This window comes from Drosophila guanche, unplaced genomic scaffold (assembly GCF_900245975.1).
Source record: "Drosophila guanche unplaced genomic scaffold, DGUA_6, whole genome shotgun sequence".
Lineage (NCBI taxonomy): Eukaryota > Metazoa > Arthropoda > Insecta > Diptera > Drosophilidae > Drosophila > Drosophila guanche.
In genome coordinates this window covers 865,388-892,161 of record NW_022995748.1, presented here as the reverse complement: position 1 = coordinate 892,161, position 26,774 = coordinate 865,388, and the positions used below count along the sequence as shown (strand labels likewise).

The window sequence follows — 26,774 nt, the reverse complement described above, 5'->3', positions numbered from 1 at the left end:
ACATGATAGATATTGTTTTTTGTTGCAAGTGCAAATAATTAAAATTCAAAAGTGAAATATTGGAAGGCTAGCCTAACGGCTGCTCAGCATAATGCGGCTACATTTGCCGCATTGAGTAACCCCACCACAAAATCCCCACTGCCACTGGCATACGTACTTTTGGTTATTTGGTGACCCCGTACTGCCATCGAGCTTTCAGCTACGTGTAGTTGGTACATGTACAGCACTTGTGTGTATAAATATTTATCTATATGCTGTAGAGCTGTATCCCTGCTGCTGCTTGGCTGCTATTCTAATGCTGCTAATGTCTAGCACTCGAAAAAAGATTTGCGCCTCTACCTACAAAATACTTTTGTGCCGTAATCATACACACAGACTCGCATAAGGATTGCTGTTGCAGGACTTTGGTCCCTGGGCTTTTATTATTAAGTTCGCCACGGGAGACTTTAATCTGTGGCTGCTCCTGCTTGGGACAGGAGACGACCACCACCCGGCACTCTCCACTCTCTGCACTGCGATGCAAAACAATGAGCCAGCGAATTCATGCCATATGTGTGTGTAATACGTCCTGTGAGCAGCAGTCCCTGGTTTTGGGCGATGGGTAAAAATTATTTAATATTACCCGTCTTAGGCAATGAGGCGGAGGGAGGCGAGGCGAGGCGAGCCGTGGACCAGGGCCCAATCGAGGCTGTTGAGGCGTTGTTTGGTCCTAATCCTTGTGCGAGTATTAGACATGGAATTTAATTTAGTTTCAGCTGCAGCTTCGGGCATGGCAAAACCTGCCTGCCCGCCTGGCCATATGTGTGCCAAGTGCCCCATGCTGTTGTCGGTTTGCCGTCTGCCGTCTGCCGTCTGCCGTCTGGTTGCCGGTTGCCGCACTGTCAAACTTTTGCTTTGCCGACTTTCGGTCGAGTTGGCGCTTTTAATTCAAAGGAAATACACACCACACCCACATCCCACAGCCCACACTCTTTGCTGACACTCCCACTGTTTACTTTCTGAGCTGCAGATAATCCAACTTTGATTAAGTAATTTCAGCATCGGAAGCCCCAGAACCAGAACCAGAACGTAATATGTTGGGTGTTGAAAATCCTACGACTCAGTCGTATTCCCATGAGTGTGTGGGCTGGGGCGTGGCTTAATGCGGAACAAAAAAAGAAACCGACACCCCCCTGTCAAAAGTGTAAGACAAAGCCTTCTGGCTGCCACTCCATTTGGACGGACTCCCGCTGCTGTTTATTTTCGAGCTGTCTGCAATTTTTTGGGAATTTTGCATTGAAGTTGTCCTGCAATTACCATAATAACGCGTTAACGAGTTCACTTTCATGTGGAGTTTTCCATAATTGATTGGCATTTTAATGCTCATCGAAAAGGTATGAAAATATTGGTGAAATGTGCAAAATTTGTGCACCAATTTGCTGTGACAGTCACAGAGCTCAAACGGGACTAGAGTCAGCCGGAAAACAACAGACCATGCAGCCCAAAAATAGAAGTGGGAAAAATAAAAGGGTAGAGCCAAAAACACAATAGACAAATGGCAGAACTAAGCGGCTAAACAAATATCGAGCCATCGAGCATAAATCCTCTCACTAAAACGCGCACTCGACAACTCAATAATACCAACGAATACGAATACGAAAAAAACAGAAAACAGGGGGCCAAGTGTGCTTTTTGGCACTTCAAATACAGAAATACAGGAGGGAACTGCAGTCGGCTTATAGACAATCGCCCAGAGGCTAGGCCCCGGCCCCCCCACAGGCGACCCCAAACGACCATACGAAGCGGTAAATTGTGGACAAGTCTCTGTCTCTGCATCTGTGTATGTGTGTGTGTGTGTGTGTCATTTTAATCAACGGCAACATGCACAGCAGATTATCCGACAGCTAAACAACACCAAGCATACCCTCGAACCCCCGAACAATGTGTCAATGAATGGGCAAAGCGTTTCGCTTTGACAATTGCCACTGACTGCCATCCTTGCTCCGCATAACAATTAAATGCGCAGTGAGAGGCCCAAGCCCAAGCCTACTTAGGGTCTATAAAAATCCGCACACACACATAATGCTTTTCATATACATTTTATACGAGTACGAGCAAGAGGTGTATATTCACGTTTTTCCAAGCGTTTGCGAATTTATTGAACCGCAACAAATGTCATTGATGTCATCATCATCTGCCACTGCATCATCATCGTCATCATCATCGTCATCATCATGGGACTTCCCTTCCACAAGCGCATCCGAATCTTTTTTTTTTTATTAGCAACAAGTTTTTAATATCGCAGCAGGCGAGCTCAATATCCATCGGAGGTAGAGACACCATAAAAATGCCTCAAACTTACAACAATAGCGCCCCAGTCGTCTATCAATAGAGCTCTCGCTCTCTATCTCTCTCCCTCTCACTGACTCTAGCGAGACCCATTCTCCCAGAGGAGAGCGCATCCCTCAGCGAATGCCGATTTTATAAGAATTTAATATGCGCCACGTATTTTGATGTCGAGGATGTGTTTCGGTTTATTTCTATTCTTCCTTCTTTTTTGCGCTGTGCCTTCAAATCATTCACACTGCGATGCGGCTGGAGAGTTGCACATGTAAAGTCCTCATTTAAAATTGTGTGCACAACAAAGGTATATTTCATAAAATTATAAATAATATAAATAATAATAATATCAGGAATGCATTCACACTCAATAAACTTTAAATTTCTTTGCATGTCCATTGAAATGTCTATTTCAGAGTTCAATGTAAATGATAATTTCCATCACTGCCGTCCAATCTTTCAACAATTTTGATGGTTTCTTCATTACATCATAACGATTATGAAATAAATACTTCCGTTTCTTTTGAGAAATATCGCGTGGATATGGTATGGGAGGGATTTCGGGATGTGCGACTCCTGCCCCTGCCCCTGCTCCTGCTGCTCCTCTCCGCTTGGTGATTTTCCATAGAGAAGAAATAAATCAACTGCATGTCCTGTTCCTGGCGATTGCCGGTGTGGAGGGAGACTGCTGCCATGTATTTATTGTTACGTTTTTAAGTTTGGAATTTTTAATTTATGGCTCATCCTTCATTGTTGAAAGTTATAATTCTTTCTTGCTGGAGTCGGAAGGGGGAAGGGTCTGCTTAAGGAATAAAATATATTTGCCAGAGAGTCTCAAAAATTATGATGTATGCGCAATAAATAATCCCAAATAAATAAATTATCACCCAGAAGTTTTCAGGGAAGAGGAGAAACCTCTGCCGAGTGGCGCAACTAATAGATGTCCGGGGTAAGGTTCCTTATGGGACACATTCCTAGGAGCAGAAGTGTTCGCTTTGATTTGTTGTTTCCCTGGCGGTTTTACACATTTACAAGGGTGCTAATGTTAGTTTTGTGCACTGCTTTTTTTCTCTCTTCTTCGGTTGTGTTCCTTTGGCAATCCTTTTGGCTCGGGCCATAAATCTAGACTTGATTTGGCGCCTCGCATGTGTCGGTGGCACAGCCTTTGTCTATTTGCCTAGCACACGGCGCATCCCTTTGTTTTAATGCGCCAAATATACTCGTACACGTTGTCGTCCTTGGCGTGGTTGACTCCTTCCGCCTCTTGCCTGCCAACTGACATTTTTGTATAGGTTTTTTCTCGCCTTTTTGCGTTCTCTTTTAGCTTTGGGGGTTAACCCTTTTAACCCTTGGCAACCGACTGCCGACTGCCTCTACGGTTAACCACGGCGACAGCGTTAGCCTGACATTTTTCCAGGACATATTGCCACGACACTGAGGTCAACCTTTTTCGTGTTCATTGGCTTTCCAGCGAGCGGCAGGCTGACTAGAAATCGGAGTCCGCACTCTGCCCATTCGGATTGTTAGGTTCTATTCCTTTTTTTGGGGGCCAACTCTGGCAATTTAAATTCATTTGAAAAGTATTTTCTTTAATGTTGGCAATTATCGAATAAGTCTTGGCGATCATGAGGAGATGTAGGAATGTTTGCAGATTTGTTTGCAGATATTTCGTTCGAATATTTATACGTCTTGACTATTAAATTGTATCTGCCTAGCATTGACTTGTATTATTTTCCTATAAAAATAAACTCTGTAGACCATCGCTTCAAAAACCTTGCCACAGAAAATTGTTACATATATTTATCAACTTTTGATCTGAACAAATTTAGAATTCCATAAAAAAAAGATAGAATAGGAGCAGATATGAACCCCCTTAGCTTGACCACGTTCCGCTCATTTGACAGAAGGTGTGGCAGGGTCAGGGGCATGGGCCCGAGAGAGGGAACGAGGAGATGTAGCGGTGTGCGCTAGGAGCATCATTTTGCCGTTACTGTCTTTGTCGCAATGTCGTAAATAAAGTCGGGGCATGTATCCTCGGCGTACATTGGAATTTATGCGCGTTGATTTATTTGCTGTTAGCGATTTATTGCTGCCGCAGCCGCATCCCATCGAGAGAGGCACACACAGAAGGAAAGAGAGAGAGAGAGAGAGAGAGAGCGAGAGAGAGAGACAGAGATAGGGAGATATGTATGTGATGTGACTGCGGACATCGCCAGGCAGTAGCAGGATACACGTTTTGGGCATGTCCTGGTTTGTTTTTTTTTTTTTTTGCACCAATCCTGTGCCCCGCTCGTTATTAAGTTTTTAATTTATGGCCATGTGAATGCAATGGGATGCAGATCCAAAAAAGGATCTCCCCTCGCTGTGCCTGTTCTTTCCACGATTTTTGTCCATATTTTATTTTTCGTAATAATTTTACTAAAATTATTTTTTAATTGAGCGCGCCACCCATCCAACTGCGGCACAACCTTCTGCCTTATGCCTCATCAGTCCCAAGCCTCCCCATTTCCCATGCCCGTGCCCCATTCCGTCCACACTCTAATCCCCAGCGGCTGTCAAATAAACGCCCTGCGTTGACAGTTTGCCACTGACAGCAGCGGCAGCAGCAGCAACACCAGCAACGGCATCAACCGGCAACAAAAATATTGAAATTATTATGATTTTGTCTCTCTGGCAGACTCCTCCGGCCTTATTTACCAGTTAGTTTACCCAGCAAAAAGAGTCGACACTTGGATGACCATTGCTAAGGCAACGAAATAAACTAATTGTTAGACTAAAATACTAAATCGATTCCCGTTCTGGACATCAGTTTCCAGTTTATAGAATATTTTTAAATATTTTATATAGTTTTATTATTTTGAATGACTTTAGAATTATTCTCAACATTTTGCAGCATGCATTTAAGTTTGTAAAAGAATTCTTTCAATTTGAAATATTTCGTCTCTCATTTTACGATCACTTAAATATAGAATCTTGTGCAACGTTTTAACATTTTCAAACTGTCTTATGCTTCATACCATGGGCAAACAGTCTTGCGAAATTTGTGGCTACAACTCCCGAATTCACCCATCTATTTCCTTGTTGCGGCCAACCTTATATGTAAGTATAACCTGTTCACCCTGAGCTTATACCCTGCATAAATATATATTAAATTTGGTGCTATGTATCAGGGCGGGGTGGGGTGTCAGGAAATGCGGCCTGGAGCGATGGCGGCATCCGTCGGCGTCCAAATGCGGCGACCGCAGACACACGCAAAAATTCTAATTTCTCCACTCAGTCGAGAGGCCAAAAAACGAACAAAAATGGAGGAGGGGAAAAAGGCAAAAAGGAAAAGGAAAAGGAAAAATACCAGAAATATTTTTCTAAGCATGCGTCGGCGACCCGTCATCGTCCTCATCATCATCATCATCATCCATGGTTAGCCCAGGGCTTCAAAAATGAAATTATATTTGATGTGCGTTGGTGGTGCTCTTGGGTCGGATTCGAGTTGGGTTTGTTTGGTTCCCGGGAATACCTTTTCCGCCCTTTCCCGGGCGACCAGGAGCCGGCAGCACCCTGGGCAACTCTCTGGGAATCGCATTAAGCAAACATTTAAATTTAATTTCGCATGTAATGAGGCATTTGTTTGTTTATTTTATTTTACTTGCCCTGGCTTTTTTTTTTGTTGTATTTATTTTCGTTGTTATACTTTCATTTGGCACCCCCAAATCGTTTTGAGATTTTTCTCCGAGTTTTTGGTTAGTTATATTTTGGGTACTATCGAAAGAGCCCCCTCACACTTGAGAGCCCAACTTTCTTGTGGGAGGACGAGACAAAAGCAGTAACTTGAAGGAGCTACAGAATCTGTTGTTTTCTGATATTTTTGGGGTGGCGCGGCGAGTGTTTAATTACAGTTAGCGAAACATCAAAAACCATTAGAGCACGGCTCATTAAATCAAAAATAGCCTGCTCTATTTTGGCTAATGGACAACACACAGCCATCCACATACAGAAGGGGGAATCTTGGAAGTTGAACGTTGAATAAATTGCAGATTTTACCTTTTGTTTTTATGCATTTTCAATACGCTGCACTGCAGGGTATTTGTTATTTTTGTATGTGTATATTTTAACACTTTTGTAGATATATTTTATACACTCTCACAGAATGAGGTACCAAATTTGATTATATTTTTAGCTGTCAAGTCCTGAACACAACTCCTTTTAAACGGTGATCTAAACAGTGTCCGCAAGGGTATTTACATTTTCGCTTTCGCTGTTTGCTTTGGTATGGCACTTAAGCCCTCAGAGTTTGGAGGGAGAAAGACTAGCCAAGAATAAGAGCGGGAAGAGTGCTGAAAAATTTCAAATTGGAAATAGCACACAATTTCCCTAATTGGCGCGGCTACAACAAGGACCAGAAGAACCAGAAGCAACATTCGCGAGTGGCATATTATAATCATGGAAAAAAAATGCTGATGATAATAATGATGGAAGAGAGATGGTGACGATGATGAGCGCCGCCATGCCGCGTTTAATTATGATGTGTCTAATGCATCCATTCCCCTTGCCACACACGCCGCACACCTGTACCTGTAGCTACATGCAATTTCACACATGTGTGGCAGTAAAACACAAAACAGGCGTCGGATCCTCCATAATGGAACACACACATACACGCACACGAGTGGCAGCATAGTGGTAGGTGTGCTGTGGGAGTGTTTCATATGTTATAATGCAACATCCCTTAGTTGGGGCTGCCAGCAAAGGCAAACAATATTTTTAATATGAAAACAGTATAGGGGGAAAAGAGAAGGGGAGGAGAGCGGGAAGCTTTCCAGCTTATCAAAATATGTTGCAAAATTAGCCGAGTCGTGGCAAGGCGAGGTGAGGCGTTGGTCGACTTATGTTGAGTGGGTGCGATGTTTAAAGAGCTGGAAATTCTTCTGGTTGGGCTTTGGAGTCAGAGTCGGAGTCACTCCCCGTGTTTCGGCTAATTTTCAAGCATGGCTGCAGGCTGAGGAGTGGCTTAAGTAGATGTTTGGTTAATGCCAAGATATTAATATCATACTCTCAATGAGTATCTCTTTCAGATCCCACATGCCAGTCCGACAATTAAGGAATAAATCTTGACGAATAATCACAATAATTTCCTAGTGTTTCGATATATTTTCCAGAACTAAAAAATACATACATATTTTACATGATTTTTCGTTAAATTTACATCAAGTCAATATTTTCTATGCCTGATGATATCCATTTGCGTGAAATCCCCAAAACCTCAGCCCAAACCGCAATGTCAGAGACTCCTCTCATTTCGGCTGTTGCCATAAAGCCAAAGCCAAAGCCAACATCATTTATTTCAATCATTTATCAAAATGTTCAGACCAAAAAAAGAAACCGCAAAATCTCCGATTTTTGGCTTTCAACGCGACTGGCTAATGAGGCAACTTCTTGATATTGAGGACGTTGTTCCATGGAACTCGCAGTGAGTCAGAGTGTTGGCGCAGAGGATGGCGGCCTGACAAGTTGACAGACTGAGACCCCAGACAGTGACTGTGTGTGAGTGACAGAGAGAACCAGAAAGACAGAGACAGAGAGAGATGGCCAATGTGGCCAAGTTAAGTGCGCGGATTCATTAATTTACATTAAAATGTAATTAGCGGTCAAATAAGTGGCAGGCACCAAAAAAAACCAAAACCGCAAAAATATGCGAACTGCCAGCCATAAAAGCGGAAAGGAAAAGCAAAAAAAAAAAAAACACGGAACCCAAAACTCACCGAAACAAAACCAATTGAATTGCAATTTAAAAATATATGTATTTTTTAGGGAAAACTAGTGACGACAGCAGCCCAAGGCTTAAGGGGGAATATGAATACATTTTTTTTTGTTAGCAGTTTCACACACTTAACTATTGTTGGCCCCAAAACTTTCTACTGAAGAACCTCATCGTTATTTTCAGTTTTTTCTACTAGTTCTCATTAGGGAAACTTTGCATTGAAATAACCATTTAACATAGTTTAACACACAAATCTTGACCCAAACAATACACATTCACTAGAAAATGTGAGCATTAATAAGGAACCACAGAATTTGAAGAGATAAAACGCCACTTGAAATGCTCTTTTAAATGTTGGAAACTTAATATAATCAGTTGGATTTTGATGGTGATTTTTAAATGGAATAAGTTTGTATTTTTTGTTCATTTGTCCGCTAGCTTGATGGACTTTTTAATTACTTCACTTCCAGGTTAATCCTAAATACAAATAACTCTTTCCTTTCCTGCATTGAACAGCTGCATGATGATACCCGTAAGAGGTGTAAGGGCATCAGAAAAGAAAAATTTCGCGCTCGTTAGTTATTTCCGCTAAGAAAATGGCTGACTTGTGGCTGTCTCACCTCACCCTCGGAATAGGTATGAACAAGAAGGCATTATACAAGCACTACTTTTTTTTGCTGCATTATTTTTTGGCTTGTTAACAAATTTTATGCATTTCTTAACTTTTGGAGGCGAGTTAACGAGTCCCTGGCTCTGCACTGGAATCCAACTTGCTTATTATTATTTGCGGCGATTCTTTTGCACGGAAAAACCGGTAGATGAGGGAGTGGTGGAGGGTTGGCGGTGGCCTGCATTGTGGTTATCATACTTTAACAAGTTTTGCAAAGAGCATGCAATTTTCTTTTGGTCCAAGCCAAAATGCAGCAGAAGCTGCAGAATGCAAAAATGCTCGGTAGTGGAAATGCTGCGTGCAGCAAACTTTTTATCGTCGCGGTTGCTTTGAAAAATCTCTTGGAAAATGAATTGCATTAAAAGCAGCCCAGCCACCAGCAGCGTAATAACGAGGCGAATGATGATCAGAATGCTGCCGCTGCTTCTGCCACTGCTGCTGCAGGTGTATTGTCCGAGTGCGGTCGCATTTTGTTAATTTCTTAGCCGGCCGCGCCATCAAAAGGGAAGGCACAAGGAACCGCCCAGGGTACCCAGGGAACAGGCAACCCGTCGTTGTTGCTGGTGTACAAAATGCAAAATGAATTCATAATTAGATGACACCATCCGTGCGTAAATAATAATTTTTGCCAGTTTTTCCTTGCTGGCAACCTCTGCAGCCCACCCACTTTGCTAGTTAGTTGAAATGCGCGCGAATGAGTTTTCTTGAGTTTTCCCTCTGCTTTTCCATTGTCAGGGAACAATTTTGCTTTTGCCAAAGTTTTATATTTCGCCAGGCATCCAACCCAGAGTGAACCCCCACAGCCTCCAGGCTTCTGTGGGCTGAGGTTGAGCAAGTTTTTATCCAATCGCTGCTCTGGATATATGTCGTTGCCCATGTCCTGTCACGGGTATAAACGAATTGCCATGGGACTGACATCTAATATTTATTATAAATATTTCTTATTTTTGTATATTTTGGATGCTATTATTAACGCAGATTAAAGCTAAAACTTACTTTACCAATAATATAATTTTAATTTAAAATTTTAATTTTTCATGTACATTTGTTAACGGATATTTTATTATTTTAAATATTTCTTATTTTTGTATATTTTGGATGTTATTATTAACGCAGATTAAAGCTAAAACTTACTTTACCAATAATATAATTTTAATTTAACATTTTAATTTTTCATGTACATTTTTTAACGGATATTTTATTATTTTAAATAAACTAACATAAAATCTATAGATCCAATTAAAAACATTAAGTTTGTTGCTACTTGTCTATTATGCAGAGTATAAACTTTTCCTAGAGTAACCATAATTCCACAAAGCTAAAATGCAGTTTTATCAGCATCCATTTTGTTTTTAGCCAACTTACCTCTGCCTCGTATCAACTCCGAAGCATCTTCTTCTAGTTTTCGCCTCCTGCTTTCGCGGCTCCAGCTCCAGCTCCAGCTCCGGCTCATCTCAGGCGCGTCTCATCTCCGCTCCTCTGTGCTCAGATATATGTATGAACCGTATGTATGCGTATATCCAGAGCTGCTCTGCTTCTATTTTGTTCCGTTCTGTTTGTTTCTTTATCGCGCATTTGCCAAGTGCCAAAGTTTTCTCGTTATAAGTTTTGTAGCCTTTGTGTGTCTCTCGCGCAGCTTCCAAGCTTTCTGCCGTGCCGAGAACGCGATGCGAGGCGCAAACTTTTCGATATTCCTTCAAAAGTTTATGGCCAAGCGTCGAACGAAAGTCTCGAATTGCCCCCCCCAAAAAAAAAAAGAGAAGAACGCAAGGCAACACGTACTCTCTGCCACCCCCAACTAAAAAAATAAAGAAAATCCCACCTACATTTGAGAGTTCGGCAAACAAAAAAATTATATTATTTTATTGTTGTTTGGCTGGCGCATAACTTTATGCCAAACACTTCTTTCTCTTCCCTCTCTCTCACTGGGGGGATTCACATTATACCCTATGAAAGTTTGTCCTTTTTTTGTGCCTGATGCAACTACTTCTTAGAGTTGGAGAGTGGAAGGAAATGGCAGAGTCTCCTGCATTTGCCTGTTCGTCTATAACTTTTGGCTCCATTTGCTGCCGACCCGCCCGACACCCGGCCAGATAAGGCAAAAACTATTTCCATATTCCCTGCCACATGCAACTGGCAAGTGCACTTTAAATTCTTGCAAATGAGTAGCTCAGCTCAATGCAGCTGAACAAATTTGCCCTCTGTGATGTCAATAGCCAAAAAGTTGGCTGCTGAATTGCGTTCATTTTGATGATAAATTTCCATAATTACAATGGCTATTTGTTGCTTTACAATGCGTATGAGATACTAAGATAATAAGCAAGGAATTGGGCATTATTTTGTATATATTAACATTAATATTAAATAATAATTGGAACATTCCTTCCATAATTGCGACAAGATTTAAATTATTTATATTTTAATATTTAACACTCGAAGATTTCATTTTTTTCGACAGAAAACGTTGGCCATGACAATACCTTCCGCCTGTTTGCTTTGTTTGATTCTCAGTTATTTTTATCCGTCACACAGAGTGTTCTTCAAAATGAATTTTTGTAACCTGAATCAGGATGTCCTGCTGTAAGTAAACATTTCTTAATTTTAATTAGTCTACCCACGAGCTAAAATGATATTTTCTGAAGCAAAATCGTTGAGTACTTGTCGCTGGATGATCAAATATCGCTGTGGCAGGCCAACGAGCCCACATCCCAACTGAATATGGTTCTGTGCCACGCCTGGCAGCGCTCAAAAAAACATGACTTGTGTGGGAATTGCTTTCAGGGACAACCGAAGGCTGTGCTGGATGCCTTTCTGGATGCAGTGAGTGGCACGCTCGAGCAGCTGACACTCAATGAAGTGCCGATGGAGCAGCTTGATGTATGGCATAAGTACAGTTTTCCCAAAATGCAAGCTCTCCTTTATAAGGAATATGAAGATGGTCGCATCGATGAAGCGGAGATAAAAATCCTAGCCGAATGCTTTCCATTGCTGAAAACGGTCAAATTAAAGTGCCGTCGCATAAGCCCACATCTCAGTAGCTGGAAAAACCTCAACCATCTGGACCTTAGAGAATGCTGGAACGTAACCGCAGATTGCATGGAGCGCGTCTTTGAGAACCTTCGGCTGCGGGTGCTGAAAATTGGCCAATATGAAGAGCCATTTCCCAGCATGGAGAAGAGTATGCAGGAACTGGAGGAGCTGGAACTTGGAATTCTCAAAGAAAAAATACGCGGTCTGAACACCTTACCAAAGCTGAAAAAATTGTCTTACAACGCCTTTTTGTCCGATCATTGGCTTTCTGTCACGAATATTGGTAAACGTAGAATTCTGGCTGAAACAACAAATGTCATGACATTCTATCTTTTGTCCATGTGCACGAGATGGATGTCCTTTCATAAAGCTATCAAACTCACACTCGTTGGTGCGGCGCACGGATTAATCACTCCGTTTCATACATACAAACATTTCAAGCCCTTTTGCCATTTGAGACAATTGCATGTGCATAATGTGGACCTTTGGAGGAATGCCGATCAACTCTGGGAAATGGTGTCGGACTGTCCAAAGCTCGAGATTTTAATTATCAGCAAGCAAGGGCTAAGCTCTTTCTTTGTCCGTTTTAACTTAGAAACAATGCATCAGGTGCTACGGGTGCGTTCAGAGCCCCTGCACCTTGTTTTCCATCAGGTTAATTGTACGAATTTAGTGAGTACCTATGTGTTAATTTGTCTGCCTGGAACGACGCTCTACATTAATTCACAGATTATAAAGTATTTCCGACATCCCAAGTTAAAGGTTTCATTTCAAGCTGTAGACTGTACACATTTCCGTGAGCACATTCTCGAGCTGATGCTGTTACCTTTGGAGCACGACTAACGAAAGTATCTGTCAAAGTGTATTACACAAAACTTGGGGGCATTAATTCTCATTAAAATTCTGTCAAAGGTACGAAATAATTACCATTTGATTTTGCACCAAGTAAATTCTTATTTTCCCTTATTATTTAATTCCTATTTAGCTCCTCCATTGGGCATTTAATTCATGCAACAAACATAATAAAAATACATTTCCATGATTTCATGATTAAAGTTGCAATAATAATTCAAACAATTGCCGGACTCATTATGCCCACGCTTTGGGTCTGTCTGTCTGTCTGTCTGACTCTGACCGGCTTGTCCCACACTATTTGTGGCCTTAATGCATCTTCCTGCCAATTGACCAGAAGCGGATGCAGTGCAACGGCAATGAGCTGGAGGCCCAGCATATGTTAACGTGTCTGACCTCCGACGGCCAATGTCCATGCTGGCATATGGCGGCATGGATTCTCAAATTAAAATGCAATTTTTGTCATAAAGCGCAAAACAATTAATATGCAATCAGCGATAAATAATAAATAATAATTAACAATTTTTGTTGTGGAATATGGGATGGGAGTGGACGTTGGATCCCTGGCTGTGGAGGAACTAATTTTCAAGGTCATTAGAATTGCTCGCGCCCGAAGTCATCCTTTTGTCTGGCTAATGTTTATTGATAAACAGAGACAATGGACGTGGCTCAATGGGCTCTATTGTTGCTAGAGCGTAACCCATAAATACTCAGGGGCGGCGGCAGTCAAAACAATTGTTGAGGGAGACAGTCTGCTTAGACAAAACGCAATCGATACGCAGGCACACACTTTGATTTGGGGGCTACCGCAGTAACAAACGTTAACCCATCATGGCCCATACTCCAAAGACACTCTGGACTCCGCTCTGCATGGACACAACTATTGTCCTTTTTTGGGCAGGCGTGCAGCAAATGGCACAGCTTCCGCTTTCGCTCGAATGCTGCAAAATTCACGGAAATTATCAATAAATATGCGAGGCCAGTCCCCCGTGAAATGAATGAAATCGCGGCCACCTCCTCCTCCGCCTCGGGCTGGATGATTTTTATGCTGCATGCCACAGTCCCAATGTCTCTCGCATGTCCGCGTGTCCTGTGTGTCCAGTTGTGTGTGCCCCATAACGGAAGCATCATTATCATAAATTATCATTTTGTAGGAATTGCATCCGCTGCTGCGAACCAAAAAACCTAGCAATAACAACAGAAATGACGACAATTTCCAATTGTCGGCAGTCAGTTCCCCGCAGGACTCCCCCATCGACCGACCATTCTGTTTGTGTATGTGTGGGGTATCCTGGCAGCTACCATTCTGCCGCTTCCTGTGCAATTTCAATTGGCAAATATATTTTCTAGTTTAATTTATGGCTGACCAGTGTGACCAGAAAGCAGCATTTGTTTTTATTACAAGTCCCTTGAGGTCTTTAAAAAATAAATGCTCTTCATATTTAATATTTAAAGACAATTCAGCAGAGTTTAAAACTGCTTAAAGTCTTCAAATGTAAGTAAGAAATAATATTAAAAATATATTCAATTATATTTAATAATAAATTACATTGTCAAAATTACTTTCCTTAGTTTTAAAGTCAATCTGGAATTATTTGCAGCTGCTAAAATCTTTATTCTATACGTTTAAATCTTAGTTGTGCTTGGTTAATATTTATTTCTAATTTTAATTACAACTTAGCTTGAGTAAAAAGTAAACAAATTGATTTACTTAAAGGTGTCCTCATTTATACAATAAAAATCTGAGCCAAGTACGAATATTATCAGTTAAAAAGATGAGGAAATCGGTTACAGATCGACACCAAAAGTCACGTAGGCATTATGAGTCAGGGACGTGATTGAGGCTAGACGTATGATTCATGTGCGCTGCACCATATAGAGCGAATCTTCAAGGCATCAACGCTGATGATCTGGGGTGGGTGAGCTGCATTCCAGCACGTCAATCATTTAGCCATAAATATTTGAAACTCTCAGTTGGATCCAGTGTGGCCTCTGTTGCGCCTCTGAAAGTGTTTGAGCTGACAGTCGTTGGAGATTTATCTTGCTTGCTGTAGCGCCTGTCGCGAATGACAAAAATGAATATGGTCACCATTAGGATGACAAAATGAATGTAGAGCACAAACGCCACCAGCAGGGTGTCCTCCTTCTTGAGTATATCGCTGCTGTCGTTGGTCAAGAGCACATGGCAGATCATCAAAATAATGACGCTAATCATTACAATGACCAATGCAATTTCCCCGCAGACTCGACTGTCCAGTACTTGATCGACAGCCACCATGACCATGGATATCATCAGACCCACAACGCCAATGCCGGACAATGTATAGGGATTGGGATAGCCTACAAATCGAATGAGGGCATAGCAGGCCGCCAGCACGCCGACCCAGATGAAAATCGCACCCATAACGATGCCAATTGCGACGCCAACGCTGCTGTCCACTATGAAACTGGTGACGCCCAGGGTCAAGAGTTCATAGCAAAAGAGGATGGCCACATAGTTCCATGGCTTGCCGTATTTCAGGAACTGACTGAAGTGTATGAAGGTGAGCAGCACCAGCGCGGCAAAGAAGCAGATCATCGTGTACACAATATGGGAATGCTTCATGTAGATGCAGAGGAGCATCCATTGCAGGATGCTACACAGGATAAAGTACGACATCAGCAGGGCAGTGTGTATCACAAACATATACAGATTCAAGTGTCCTCCAACTGGATCACCCATGATGCGAGATTTATTGATATATGTCCCGAGAAAACACGCACAATTTTGATGTACACATTTTGAGTTTGAGTTTACAATCGAAGCTACAGATATTTGATTTTGCAATCGCCAGAAGAGCTCATCAAAGATGGCAGATCTTTCGCAGAAGCAGCTGCCATCCCCTTGACCTGTCAGCATCCCCCAGCACTGAAGTCCTTCCCGTGGCAGCCACAAAAGTGCCGACTGTGCCACACCTCATCTCTTGCCATTTTTTGTAGGCCATCAAATTGAGGCCGACTGAGCCGCCAAGCGGGGCCAAAATAACAAAAAAAATATCGAAGCCACAAGAACGCAGCATAAATGAAAATGAGAGAAAAAAAAGAGAGAGAAGGAAATTTGGTCGCATAAGCCGAGGACCACACACGGCAAGGACACTTGAGGCTCAGCCGAAAGTTCTTTGAAGTTCGGATGAAAAAACGCCCAAGTTTGTCTCCAAGGAAATACACACACACACACAACAACACAAAAAAAGACGATAGATGAGGAGAGTAGCGGAAAATCAATCTGCGAATGCTGCGGCTGTGCTGGTAAGAATATGAGAGGCTTTATAATACAAGCGCAAGTATCAGGGGAGGCAGCAGAGGGAAGTCCAGAGTCCATAATGAAATAAAAATAAAAGGAAAACGTTTGGCTGGTAAATTGAATTGGCAACACACACACACACACACACGGCCATTGAATGTTGGAAAAAACCAATCAAATAAGGGCAGAGACATTGGACATTGAACATTACCTGTCGCTGATTTCGTTCTTAATTTTAATTGAAATTTTTGCCCAGTGTCTCGCTCCGTCTCCGTCTCCGTCTCTGTCTGTATGTCCTGTGTCCTTTTTTTATGCTGCTGCTGCTGCACCTTTTTTTTTGCCGCTGCTGTGCTGTGCTGTGCTTCTTTTTCGTATAATTACAAGCGATTAAATCTGTGGAAATTTATTAAATTCCATAAATCAGCGCCTGACGCAACCCCGCACCCAGGCCAATTCCTTTGACAATTATAAATTATGCGTTCGTTGCCGGGCGATGGGCGATGGACACCCACACCGCCACCATCCCGCTGGCAAGGACAAAATTGTTTAACCGCAAAATGTCACCCCAAACTACAAACCCATCAAATGCTCTTACCCTAGCCCACACTGCTCCTCATCAGTACTGCAGTACCCTCGCTGATGTACATACAATAATCATATTTTTTTTACATTCCTGTTTATGTAATTATTTTGTATTGTTTGTGTGCCTGTCCGAAAGCTTCATCCACCATTTTAAGAGGCTATGATATGTGATTTGATTGTATTGTAGGATAGTTACTGCGACAACCTGTTGGTTGTGTGGTGTGGCCAGGCAACCGCCAATTAGTGGGAAGCGATTGTCTCTAAAGAAAGATGGATCCTTTCTGCATAATAAATTCTACCACATTTATTGCTTGCTGATCTTTTTCTATATTTTATTTATTTATTAGCTTTGGGCAAGCATGTTGCCTGATATATTCACCATTTATTATAAATCAAACATACCAAATCGGAAACATTAAATTACCTTAAATTACAAAACAAAACATTCTCTCAACACACATCATGACAAATTATATTGCCCTGGCGATTATTTGACCCAAAAAAAAAAGCGAGGAAAACAAACCAAAAACAAATGATGCAATAAAAAGTTGGAAAAAGCAAGGAAAAAGCGGGTAAAAAGCAACCACAGACAGCAGTTAAATGATGCTACTTAGGCGATAAGAACCGAACGAACATCCTGCAGACAGACTGCGGAGGCCGCCGAACAGGACCACGACCAGGACACAACACAGGCCCCATGCGCGTTATTTGTTTTGTGCGTTGTCCAAAACAATTTCCTTCCTTAATCACATGCCAACAGCGAGGGGGAAGAACAACTCCGAAAATTGCATTTATCTGACCAAAGGACGAACAAATCAGCAAAGGGAATTTTTATATACAAAAAATATATGGAGAAGCCCAAGGACAGCATTTCTAATTGTGAAAGATAAAAAACAGAAGAAAAAAAAGGAACAGACAAACTTTGGGCTGCTGCTCGACATTTCTCGTTACACAAAAAAAAAAAAAAAAAAAACGCTGAAGATAAATGACAGCCAGAGTTCGCTGTGCTGGGCCGGGGGGATTACGGATCAGGATGAGAATGAGAACGAATATGTTTCTGTCGCTGTGTTTGTGTGCGTTTGGAGACATTCGCTGGCGACTGTAGCATACTTTCGAGTGCCTTTCAGCACATTCTCCTCTCGTATATCGTATCGTATCGTATGTATGCCAACAGCTTGTCGAGTGGTTTGCCCTCACCCCCTGAGAGAGAGAGAGAGAGAGAGTCTTTATTTTTTAGGGGTTTCTTTTTTGTTGGTTTGGTACTATCGATGTCGCCATAAGTTGTGCAAACCCCTTCAGATGTTTCCCCAGTTCTCTGTGCACCTCTCTCCATGCTTGACCAAGTGCAAAATGTCAAGTTTCGCTCACTGCCTCAATGTCTGTGGCCTGTTTTTTTGTTGCCTTTCGCTTTGATGTAGGTCCGAAGGTACAGATGTGTATATGTAAATTTTGTGTGGCTTATCGACGGCCCGGCCCGGCCCGGCCCGGCCATGTTCTATGTTTTAATCGAAAAAACACCACCACCAAGGACCGCCTAAAATCCGCCATAATCGGACTTAAAGCTGATGATTATTCAGGGGTAAATGGCAGGAGGCCTTATCGACAGATCTCCGACATGAACAGGTTGCAGGGGGATTACTCAATTGAATATTTCTTCTATGCCTTGTCAGTCATCCTTCCTGCAGGATTGCAAATGGATGCTTAATGATTGCTTGATAAAAATCAAAATATTACCTAAAAAAAGGCGCCTATCTGGAAGCTCTATCTCCCACCCTCACCCTCTAAATAATCATCGCAAAACTATCCCTTTGGCTGAGCATTTTCTCATGCCAAATTTATTGAAGATTAACTATAATTAAATTTATTACTGCGCCAAGCCAACCCTCATGGGCAACAGCCTCCTCCTAATGAGCATCATTTGTCCCGGGCACATGCAAACAAATAAAATCGGTTTAGGGGTGGAGTAAGCAGACCATCGAGGGTCACTGTCACTGTCACTGTCACTGTAGGTAATCTGTCAAATTAAACTATTGAATAATTGCCTCAAAATGAGAGCGAAAAGCGCAGCTTCTCAAGGCCAAATGCGGGTTATAATTAAGAGGGAAAATCATTTCATCATTATTTACGACAAAAATGCAAGAAAAATCATTGCCGACTATCCCAATAATATTTATCACTGAACTTGACCTCCATTTGAATACGCTCACGGTATGCGGGGGGTCTGTAAATATATTTTGATTGTACATTCCATTAAATATAATTTGGTTGTACTCGTAATTCCCACATCCTTATTGTTCGAAAGAAGACAGAATTTCCTATTCCCCAGAGGAAAGTAATTTTTATTGGATTTTATTTTTATTGTCCTACATAAATTTATTTATTTTATGATATTTCTTCTTGCTATTTTTTTGTTGGCCACATTGATATTTGACAGTTATTGCGGGTTCCGGAAACGCCCCGTTTTTTCGGTGTTTCGTTTTCATGGAATGTGAAATTATTTTTTAGATGGTTTCCCATATTTTATTTATGTTGTTGTTGGCTTCGTGTGTGGGTCGGGAATGTGTAAATAAGAATTAAGAATCGATATCTATTGGAAATCCTTCTTAGTTCTAAAATAATTCCACCTTCCATATTTCTTTTACTTATTTTTCATCAAAAACAGCAGGAACAAATATTTAGTGGGTGTGTCAAGTGAAATCCGCTTGCAGGACTTCTCCATGATGAAGCAGAAAAGGCCAATGCTCCATGGGTCAAGGATATTGAAGCTTGTACGACACCCTCATAAAATGTTTTTTACTCCTCCCACACATTAATCCCCCGCCTATGCCGCATTCGGCTTCTTCCTTAAAGTCGTAAAAAATCAGGGAGCGCACGTGTCCTATTTTTTTTTGGGTTTTATTTTTGGGTGGCTTGCATGTCCAGGGACGAGATGCGTGAATAATTTTGTTGCAGGACCTTTGGTCACGCTGTGAATCAATCTTGCGGGAACAGGAAGTAAACAACCCAGCCCATCCCCCCCTTTGACAGCCCTGCTCCCCTCGAGTCATGAATGAGTGCCCGAACCGAATGCATTTTTTCGAATATTTAATATGTAAGTTCCTATTCATCCAACCGGATCTTGGGGGGCTGAAAGTGGAGTTAAAATGAGTCTGAAACGGTACAAAATGGAGCAGCGCCTTCTTTGGGGGTTGATTGGGGGAGTGATATGAGGCTGGGCTGGTTGGGGGTATGACAGATTGGGAGCAGCGCGGTGTCGTAGGGCAAACTATTAGCGTTTAGTGCGCATGTTTAAGGACGAAATCCCGACGCACAAAGGGGAGCAGAGCAAACAGCAACACTTCAAAGTGGTTGCAACCCTGGCCAGGGTTACTTTTTTCTCTTCTCTTCTCTTTTTTTTTGTTGCTGTTGTTTTTGTTTTTGTTTTTGTTTGCTTCGCTGTGGCACATCCTCGACCGTGGCGCGTCCTTTTTTGCGCCATTTGTATTGGCATTTGGCAGCGCGTGCTCCAATAAGAACAAAAGGAATTCCCTTTCCCTTCTGTCAACAAATTTGGTTTTTCTTTGCGTTTTGTTTTTTTTTTTCTTTTTCGAGCCTCAAGAGGAGACACCCCGGTAGACAGAAGCGGCAGACAGACAGACAGAGAGATAGACACGGCCAAAAGGTTATCGAAATGGTAATGCGAATTGCGTTTTGGGTGCTTCAATCTTACAGAATATTCTCTTCAATTTAAACGTGAAATTACACAACAATTTAAAGAGAGACACCGCAGCTAGACTGACTGCTAATTCTCGGATTTAAATATAAATATTTCAAAGTATTACTTTCATTTTTAAGCCTAAAATAAATTAATAAAACCTTTTACATATGTTTTGGGTGAAACATAAATATATAAATACATAATTATTTTGCCATAGGAACCCAAAAGAATCCCATCTCCCCGTCAGAGCATATTCCCACACACAATTTCAAGGATTAACACCCCTTCGGCTGGCAGGAACTTACCCATCCACCAGCCAACAGCCCGCGCGATTGGGTTAATATATTTGTCTAAATAGTGTGATAAAACAACAACTCTGCAGCTAGAGCAATTTATAAGTAATTTCCATTTTGGGAACTCTCCGAAGGGAAGACATCATTAATTTGCCTCTCGAGGGGGGAGCGCCGACAATTGCCGACAAAAAATATTTACAGGCAAAACAGACAACGGACAGCAACAGCAACCACAGCAGCCGAGAGAGCTCTCATGCCACACTTAAAGTTGGTTCCCAGCGGAGCAAAAGAAGTCGAAATGAAATCGGCAGAAAATTCAATGAACATGACCATGGGTTCTGGTTTAGGTTTCTGGGTTTTGGGTGGGTCTCTTCAGCGATATCCTCCTGATGTTCTGGCGGTGGTTGATGACTGCAATTGATGGCTGGCTGGCAACCAACACTCCCCCTCACCGCCAGCGCCCAACCCACATCGTTTGGTTAGCAGCAGCAGTCGGCGAAGGGGTTGTGATTTCCTGAATGTCTCTGAGGGAGAAGACAGTGGAAAAGGTTGAGGGTGGAGATGGGAGATGGGAATGGGAGGTGACGTGCAAATGCCAGAAAAATATTATGTGACATGATAAATATTGCACACTGGGGGATTTTTGGTTGAGGCTATAAAAGAAGCGGCCGCTGCTGCTGTCGTTGTCAACATCATTGCCGAAATAATATGACAGATTCATTCATGATGATGTTGCCCTGATGAGCATGCTGATGGGTTGTTGTTGCTGTGGTGCCACAGCTAAAGATTGCGTTGTCCACAGAGTGCTGCTTCTGCGGTTTGACATTTAGCATCAGTCGTTATGCAAAACAAGGGGAGGCTTTTGCAGTAAAATATCACAGAAATCACAGAAGAATGATCTACGATTGTTGCTGCAACAACCATCAGATATATGTGCTTTCGAATTAGTTATGAAGTTTTCCTGTAGATCTACAGGCTTGCAAACAACAGAAAAAATCAATCTGTAAGTCGCTCCCGTCTAGTCTATCCATCAGGCATGGTTCATGCTTCAGCAAAGATTTTGTTTTAGCTGTAGCAGACCTTAGGAGTCAGAGTTAACTTCGGTTAGCCACCAAATCATATCCATGGCTAACTCTGAAAGCGAACCAAGTGTCCGCTGAACTCTGTAGTACTCTGGCAGCTTTTGCATTTCATCCATCAACACCTGAGCAGAAAGGCAGCAAAGTAAAGGTGCTGTGCCGTGCCCCCAAAGAGACCAGAGGGCTAAGATGAGAAAGAATGTCGCCGAGTGGCGTAGGACGACGATGACGACGGACCGCACTTAAAGCGCTTCAGAGACGGCACAGAAGAAGCGGCAGCTGGCCAAGTACCCGCCTCGACATCGTCATCATCGACAACGTCGTCGTAGCAGTCGTCGTTGCAGTCGTCCTGCCCTGGCAACACTCTCAATTAAAATGTCCTCGCTTGGTAAGCGTGAGCGTTCAAGAGGCCATGAAAACTCCTTATTACACGGTGTCAGCGGTCCAGGCAAACCCAAACCAACCCACAACCCGTGGCAGCACTACGAAACCGCATCTAACCCAAGCCCAAGCCCAAGCCCGAAACTCAAACTCAAACCCAAACCCAAACCCAAACCCGAACCCCCTCCTGAGGGTTCTTGGCACCTACGTGTTAATAACGCGAAATGCGGTGAAATTTTTGTATTTTCAAGCACGCACTTGAAAGTGCCACGCCTCGCCTCGCCTCGCCTCGCAGTGCTTGCCACGCCCAACCCTGGCAACCTCCTCCTCCACCAGTGAGCAGAGAGCAGAGAGGAAAGTGCAGTGTAGCTTGAAACAGAAACCCTCCACGCAGCAAAAAGAAGCACAGTAAAAACAAGTAAGGAATGCTACAAAAATGATACCAAGACTAAAAGGATACCCGCTACACATTTCACATATACGGAAAAAGTTAAGCAATCAAATGAACAGAACACCTTTTAGATTGTATTGAAATTTCAGGTTTCGATTGATAATACTCATTTAAATAATTCTACAAAAGATAACTGACTAAGAATTAATCTTGCGGTTAGCACAGAACTTTCTCAATAGCAGCACAAAAATGAAAACTGATGCTCCCCAAATACCCTCCATTCCAAAGGGTATTATACATTTTTGTAAGCCAGTACTCATCGAGCGAGTTGGCAACACTTGGGGGTCCAAAAGGAGACGTCGCTGAGGTAGTGGGGTTGGCCTGGGGGTGGCGACTAAAAAACACTTTAAAGAAAAGAAAAATTGTATTTTTGAACATATTTGTTTCTTTTTTTTTTGCTGGGAAATCTGAAACACTTCAAATATTTGGCGAGAAGAAAGCCAACGGGAAAATGTTTGGACAAGTTGACGCCAAAAGTTGCTGGGCAAAGGGAAAGGGCATGGCTGGGGGTGGCAGTAAATGTAGGAAATGGACATGGGAAATTTTAAACCCACTTGGCAGCTGCCTAAAGGGCAGCACTTAAAAAGGCACTGCCGACCCACGCTCAAAAAAAATAAACCCTCTGCAACTCATGCCCTTTTGCCAGCGTGTTTGCTTTTCCAATATTGACATGAAAATATTTACACAAAAATACAAATCGCGAGCTAGCTCTATATCTATAGCCTCAATTGAGGAAGTTGCTGGAGTGGTTAGAGTGGGTGTAAGCGATGGATGTTCGGGCTTAATTGCTTCACTTTTTTGATACCCTTGAAAAAGGCAAGAAAAAAGGGTAAAGGTTTAAGCATTTCAAGCCAATTAATATTAAAATATTAATATAGATTTCTTCTCCACCTTTATTGCTTAATTCAGATCTAGTTTTTAGATTATTTTCCCAGCCATTTCAATCCAGACATTAAAAGTTAGCAACGAATTTTGTACATCCAAAAGAATCCCTCAAGAAAAATCTACAAAAGTGTATTCCCATCTTCGTCGCTTCCATTTCTTCCCTTTTAAAATATTTTCTTCTGGGTGTGTGTTGTATTTTATGTTGTGCTGTGCGTCTGCTTGTCGTCTACAATTTCCACATGTGGCTTTGGCTTTTTCCTTGAAAGGTTTTTACCGCTTTGGCACAAAGTTTCGATGCAGCGCTGGAGGGCATCCAATAAACGTCAGACGCGTGTCAGGGCGCGTCCTTTGTATATTGACACCTCTATGGCTGATTTGATACGAGAGAGAACTTTTGGAGAACTTCGAGTGTGCCTCGCCTTGGCTTGGGGGCCGCAGGCAGACCGCAAGGGTGCAGGTGTGCCGGTATACAGGATGTACTTTGGACGCCCACCCCACCCCACGGTTGGCATCTTCGATTGGACAAATCGCTAAAGTTACGCCGGAACATCTCAGCGGTTCAAGTGGGCTAAAGGTTACTCAAGTATTTGAAGCCACAACAAAGCGCAGCAAGACAGGAAGAAAGGTGTAAATGGAAATTATATTTTTAGTTACACCTGAATGAAGGTTAAGTATAGAAAGCAGATGAAAAAGTGTTTGAAAGACAGGCAGGAACTTTGTAAATAAATAAATTAAAAAGATTAACAATTATTTAAATATAATGCTATTAAAAACCTTTTATTCGGAACACATTTAAACGCATTCTACAAGAAATAAATTACGCTAAATGCGTTATATTCAATTTACTTCATTTAATTATTTAAACATATAAATATTTTATTTAAACCTAAATTGAATTTTAAAATACAAATATTTAACTTTATTATAAAAATATATTTATTTTAATTGTTGAATAAATTCGCAAATAATATTTGAACACATTTAATCGCAAATTGCAAGCGAAAACTATTTCTATTTTTCCCCCTCGATGAGGCAATGCCCACAGACGCCTATGCCTTACAATTGTAACTAATTTGAATTTAAATGAATAACAACTAATCTTCAACTACTTGGGCCATTATGCCCCCCTGCCCCCGTCTGCTTATTGCCAAATCAATTGAGTTTCTCTTTACTAATTCTCTCTCCCTCTTCAGCGCTTATCATTAAATAGAACTGCAAACACACATGCAGAGAATTAGAGTAAATAGTGCAGAAAGTCTAAATAAATCTCTTCAACTAATAAACTGATAACTTATCCAAATCAAATGTGTCGCTGAACACCAAAAAACCAAATAGTGGGAGAGACTCCTTCTTTTTTTATGCACACGACCCCTGGTCATGTGTCGCCTGCCCGCGCTGAAGNGGGCTGCGAAACTCGAACTGTAAACTTATGTCAGTGGCACGCGTTCACGGCACGTGACCCCCCCCCCCCCAACAAGATCGCTCAAAGGGGGGGGGGGGGGGGGGGGAGTGTGTCGCCTGAGGAGCAGCTGTGGAGCGGGGCGGGGTGAGGTGATGAATGGGTACAGGGTGCAGATGCTTTTAAATTTAAATCGAATCAAATTGATTTGCTCACAGTTCCAGTTCTCAGGGTTTTTCGTCTCATTTTCGACTACGAATTGGCACGCCCACGCAAATGGATACAACGTGGAAGGAGCGTTGGGGTTGGGGTTGAGCGGAGAGAGGCAAAGGTCGCAGGGGGGAGCTCTTTGTTTAGCCATTTGACAAGTGTTTTGACAATATTTATTTCGTGTTTTTTTCTACACTCTGCCGCACTCTCGTTTGCTCTGCCACTACCCTTACCCCTCCTGAAGCTGCCACCCACTGCTCTGCCACCTCCTCCCACTGCCCCTGCCTTTGGGTAATTTGATTTCCCGCCAACAGCCACGGCCACCATCATCTGCATCCTTGACGTTGGACACGTTTCTGCCTAATGGAGTTGCTCGAGTGGCGTGAATTTCAATTCAATTAAATCAAAATGTTGCATTTTTTTTTATTTATATTAAGCCCATTAGCAGTACACACACACACACAACACACACACGCACACCCCTCCCAACACACTCCTTCACGTAGAGTCCCTAGTTGGTTCAATTAAGTTAGATACTAACGCTGCACGCACCAAAGAATTCTGAATCTAAGGTGCATAATGAAGTGCCTGACTTGACTTGGCTTGGAAAACCAGCAAAGCAATAGCAGGTGCCGCAGCAGCACATAGCATGATGAAGGTAGATCTTCCACATCCTTCCTTCCAATAGCAGGTCCAAATACATCCTGTGGTTTCTCGTAAGAGCTTAGAGCAGCGCCATTCAGGTGCTCCTGCAACTGTGTGCATGTTTCCCTTTGTTGATCTGTTGTTATATTTTGAGCCTGTTGGCAATGATCGGGAGGCAGTCAGCTTGAGGGTATCGCCGATCTCCAATGCACTCGTGAAGACACTGCAAAAGCCCGACGATCAGCAACAATCTTGTACACAGACGAGTAAAAGTACAGGGAAATGGTTCAAATCGGGTTTTGCATCTCCAACACCTCGTAGCTAAGTTCCTCTCTGTGTTGCTTTGCATAGTTGCTTAATTCTTGTTTTATATCAATAGTTTTAGCATTATTTTGTTAGTTACAGGAGGAAAGTTCATTTTTTATCAGATGGCAAAATGCTGATGGCACATCAACATCGAGAAATCCCTACTTTTGCCATTATCGATAACAGTATCGATAGCTTATGAGTGCGCGTAATTTAAATTCAAAATTCAAATGCGCCTCATGGCATATATTATGAATAATTACTAGCTACTAAAGTTAGACAGAGAGACTAACAAAGATGTAGCTGCCTTACCATACTATTTGTTTGTACCTTGGTTGCAACTGGTACTGGCTGCATGGGCGTTGATTGGAGAGGGTTAGTGTATGGGAGAGGTGGTGTGTTGTGGGAGCTATAAACTCCGTCGACTCGCCTCGCCATTGTTGCACATGCATTAAGATTAATGCTGCAGTGCTCGCGGGAGTGAGGGTGTGGTGTGGGGAGCTTTTCAGCGCGACTTTGAGTGGCAATAAACAATGCAAAATGAGTGGCAGAGACTCTTGTTGTTGCCACAATTAAGAGGCTCCTCATGAGTACCGTTCACCTGCCCGTTCCACCACACACCCCACTCCGACCATGTCTTCCTTCTAGGGTTGTGTCCATTAGTCAAACAGGTAATTGAAAATTAAAAACCCCGAACAATAAGAATAAGAAGAATATAAAGAACAAGAGGATAAGGCGACATTATGATGAATGAAAATAATATGCGTGAAAAGGTGGCTTTTCCATGAGGAATTCGAGTTCCAGACGACGATGAAGTTAACAGCTGTTAACGAAATGTAGATTGAGCGCCATCTAGCGGGTAAGCAGGCCTAGAACATTTTAGGCACATTTATTTACTCCAGCAGGCAAAAAACATTTCCCTTGGGATTTTTCTTAT

At 42.3% G+C, this 26,774-nt stretch overlaps 2 protein-coding genes across 2 annotated transcripts; one reads left to right on the top strand and one right to left on the bottom strand.

Annotated features, from left to right (window-relative positions):
• Positions 1 to 11,263: 11,263 nt before the first annotated feature.
• LOC117584211 lies at positions 11,264 to 13,101 on the top strand. Its single transcript, XM_034272979.1, has 4 exons — positions 11,264 to 11,324; positions 11,387 to 12,446; positions 12,504 to 12,686; positions 12,760 to 13,101. The coding sequence occupies exons 1-3, from the start codon at positions 11,290 to 11,292 to the stop codon at positions 12,615 to 12,617; spliced, it is 1,209 nt and encodes a 402-aa protein (XP_034128870.1). The 5' UTR covers positions 11,264 to 11,289; the 3' UTR covers positions 12,618 to 12,686; positions 12,760 to 13,101.
• A 1,259-nt stretch (positions 13,102 to 14,360) lies between these two features.
• On the bottom strand, positions 14,361 to 15,376 carry LOC117584165. The gene has a single exon (XM_034272929.1). It carries the CDS (start codon positions 15,346 to 15,348, stop codon positions 14,566 to 14,568), a length of 783 nt encoding a protein of 260 aa, XP_034128820.1. The 5' UTR covers positions 15,349 to 15,376; the 3' UTR covers positions 14,361 to 14,565.
• Between the last annotated feature and the right edge of the window lie 11,398 nt (positions 15,377 to 26,774).

Excerpts from the sequence above, each read along its gene's own strand:
- LOC117584165 (XM_034272929.1), bottom strand. The coding sequence starts at position 15,348 with ATGGGTGATCCAGTTGGAGGACACTTGAATCTGTATATGTTTGTGATA.
- LOC117584211 (XM_034272979.1), top strand. The coding sequence starts at position 11,290 with ATGAATTTTTGTAACCTGAATCAGGATGTCCTGCT. Across the intron at positions 11,325-11,386 it reads CTGAATCAGGATGTCCTGCT|CAAAATCGTTGAGTACTTGT; the intron begins GTAAGTAAACAT and ends TATTTTCTGAAG. Across the intron at positions 12,447-12,503 it reads AGGTTAATTGTACGAATTTA|ATTATAAAGTATTTCCGACA; the intron begins GTGAGTACCTAT and ends ATTAATTCACAG.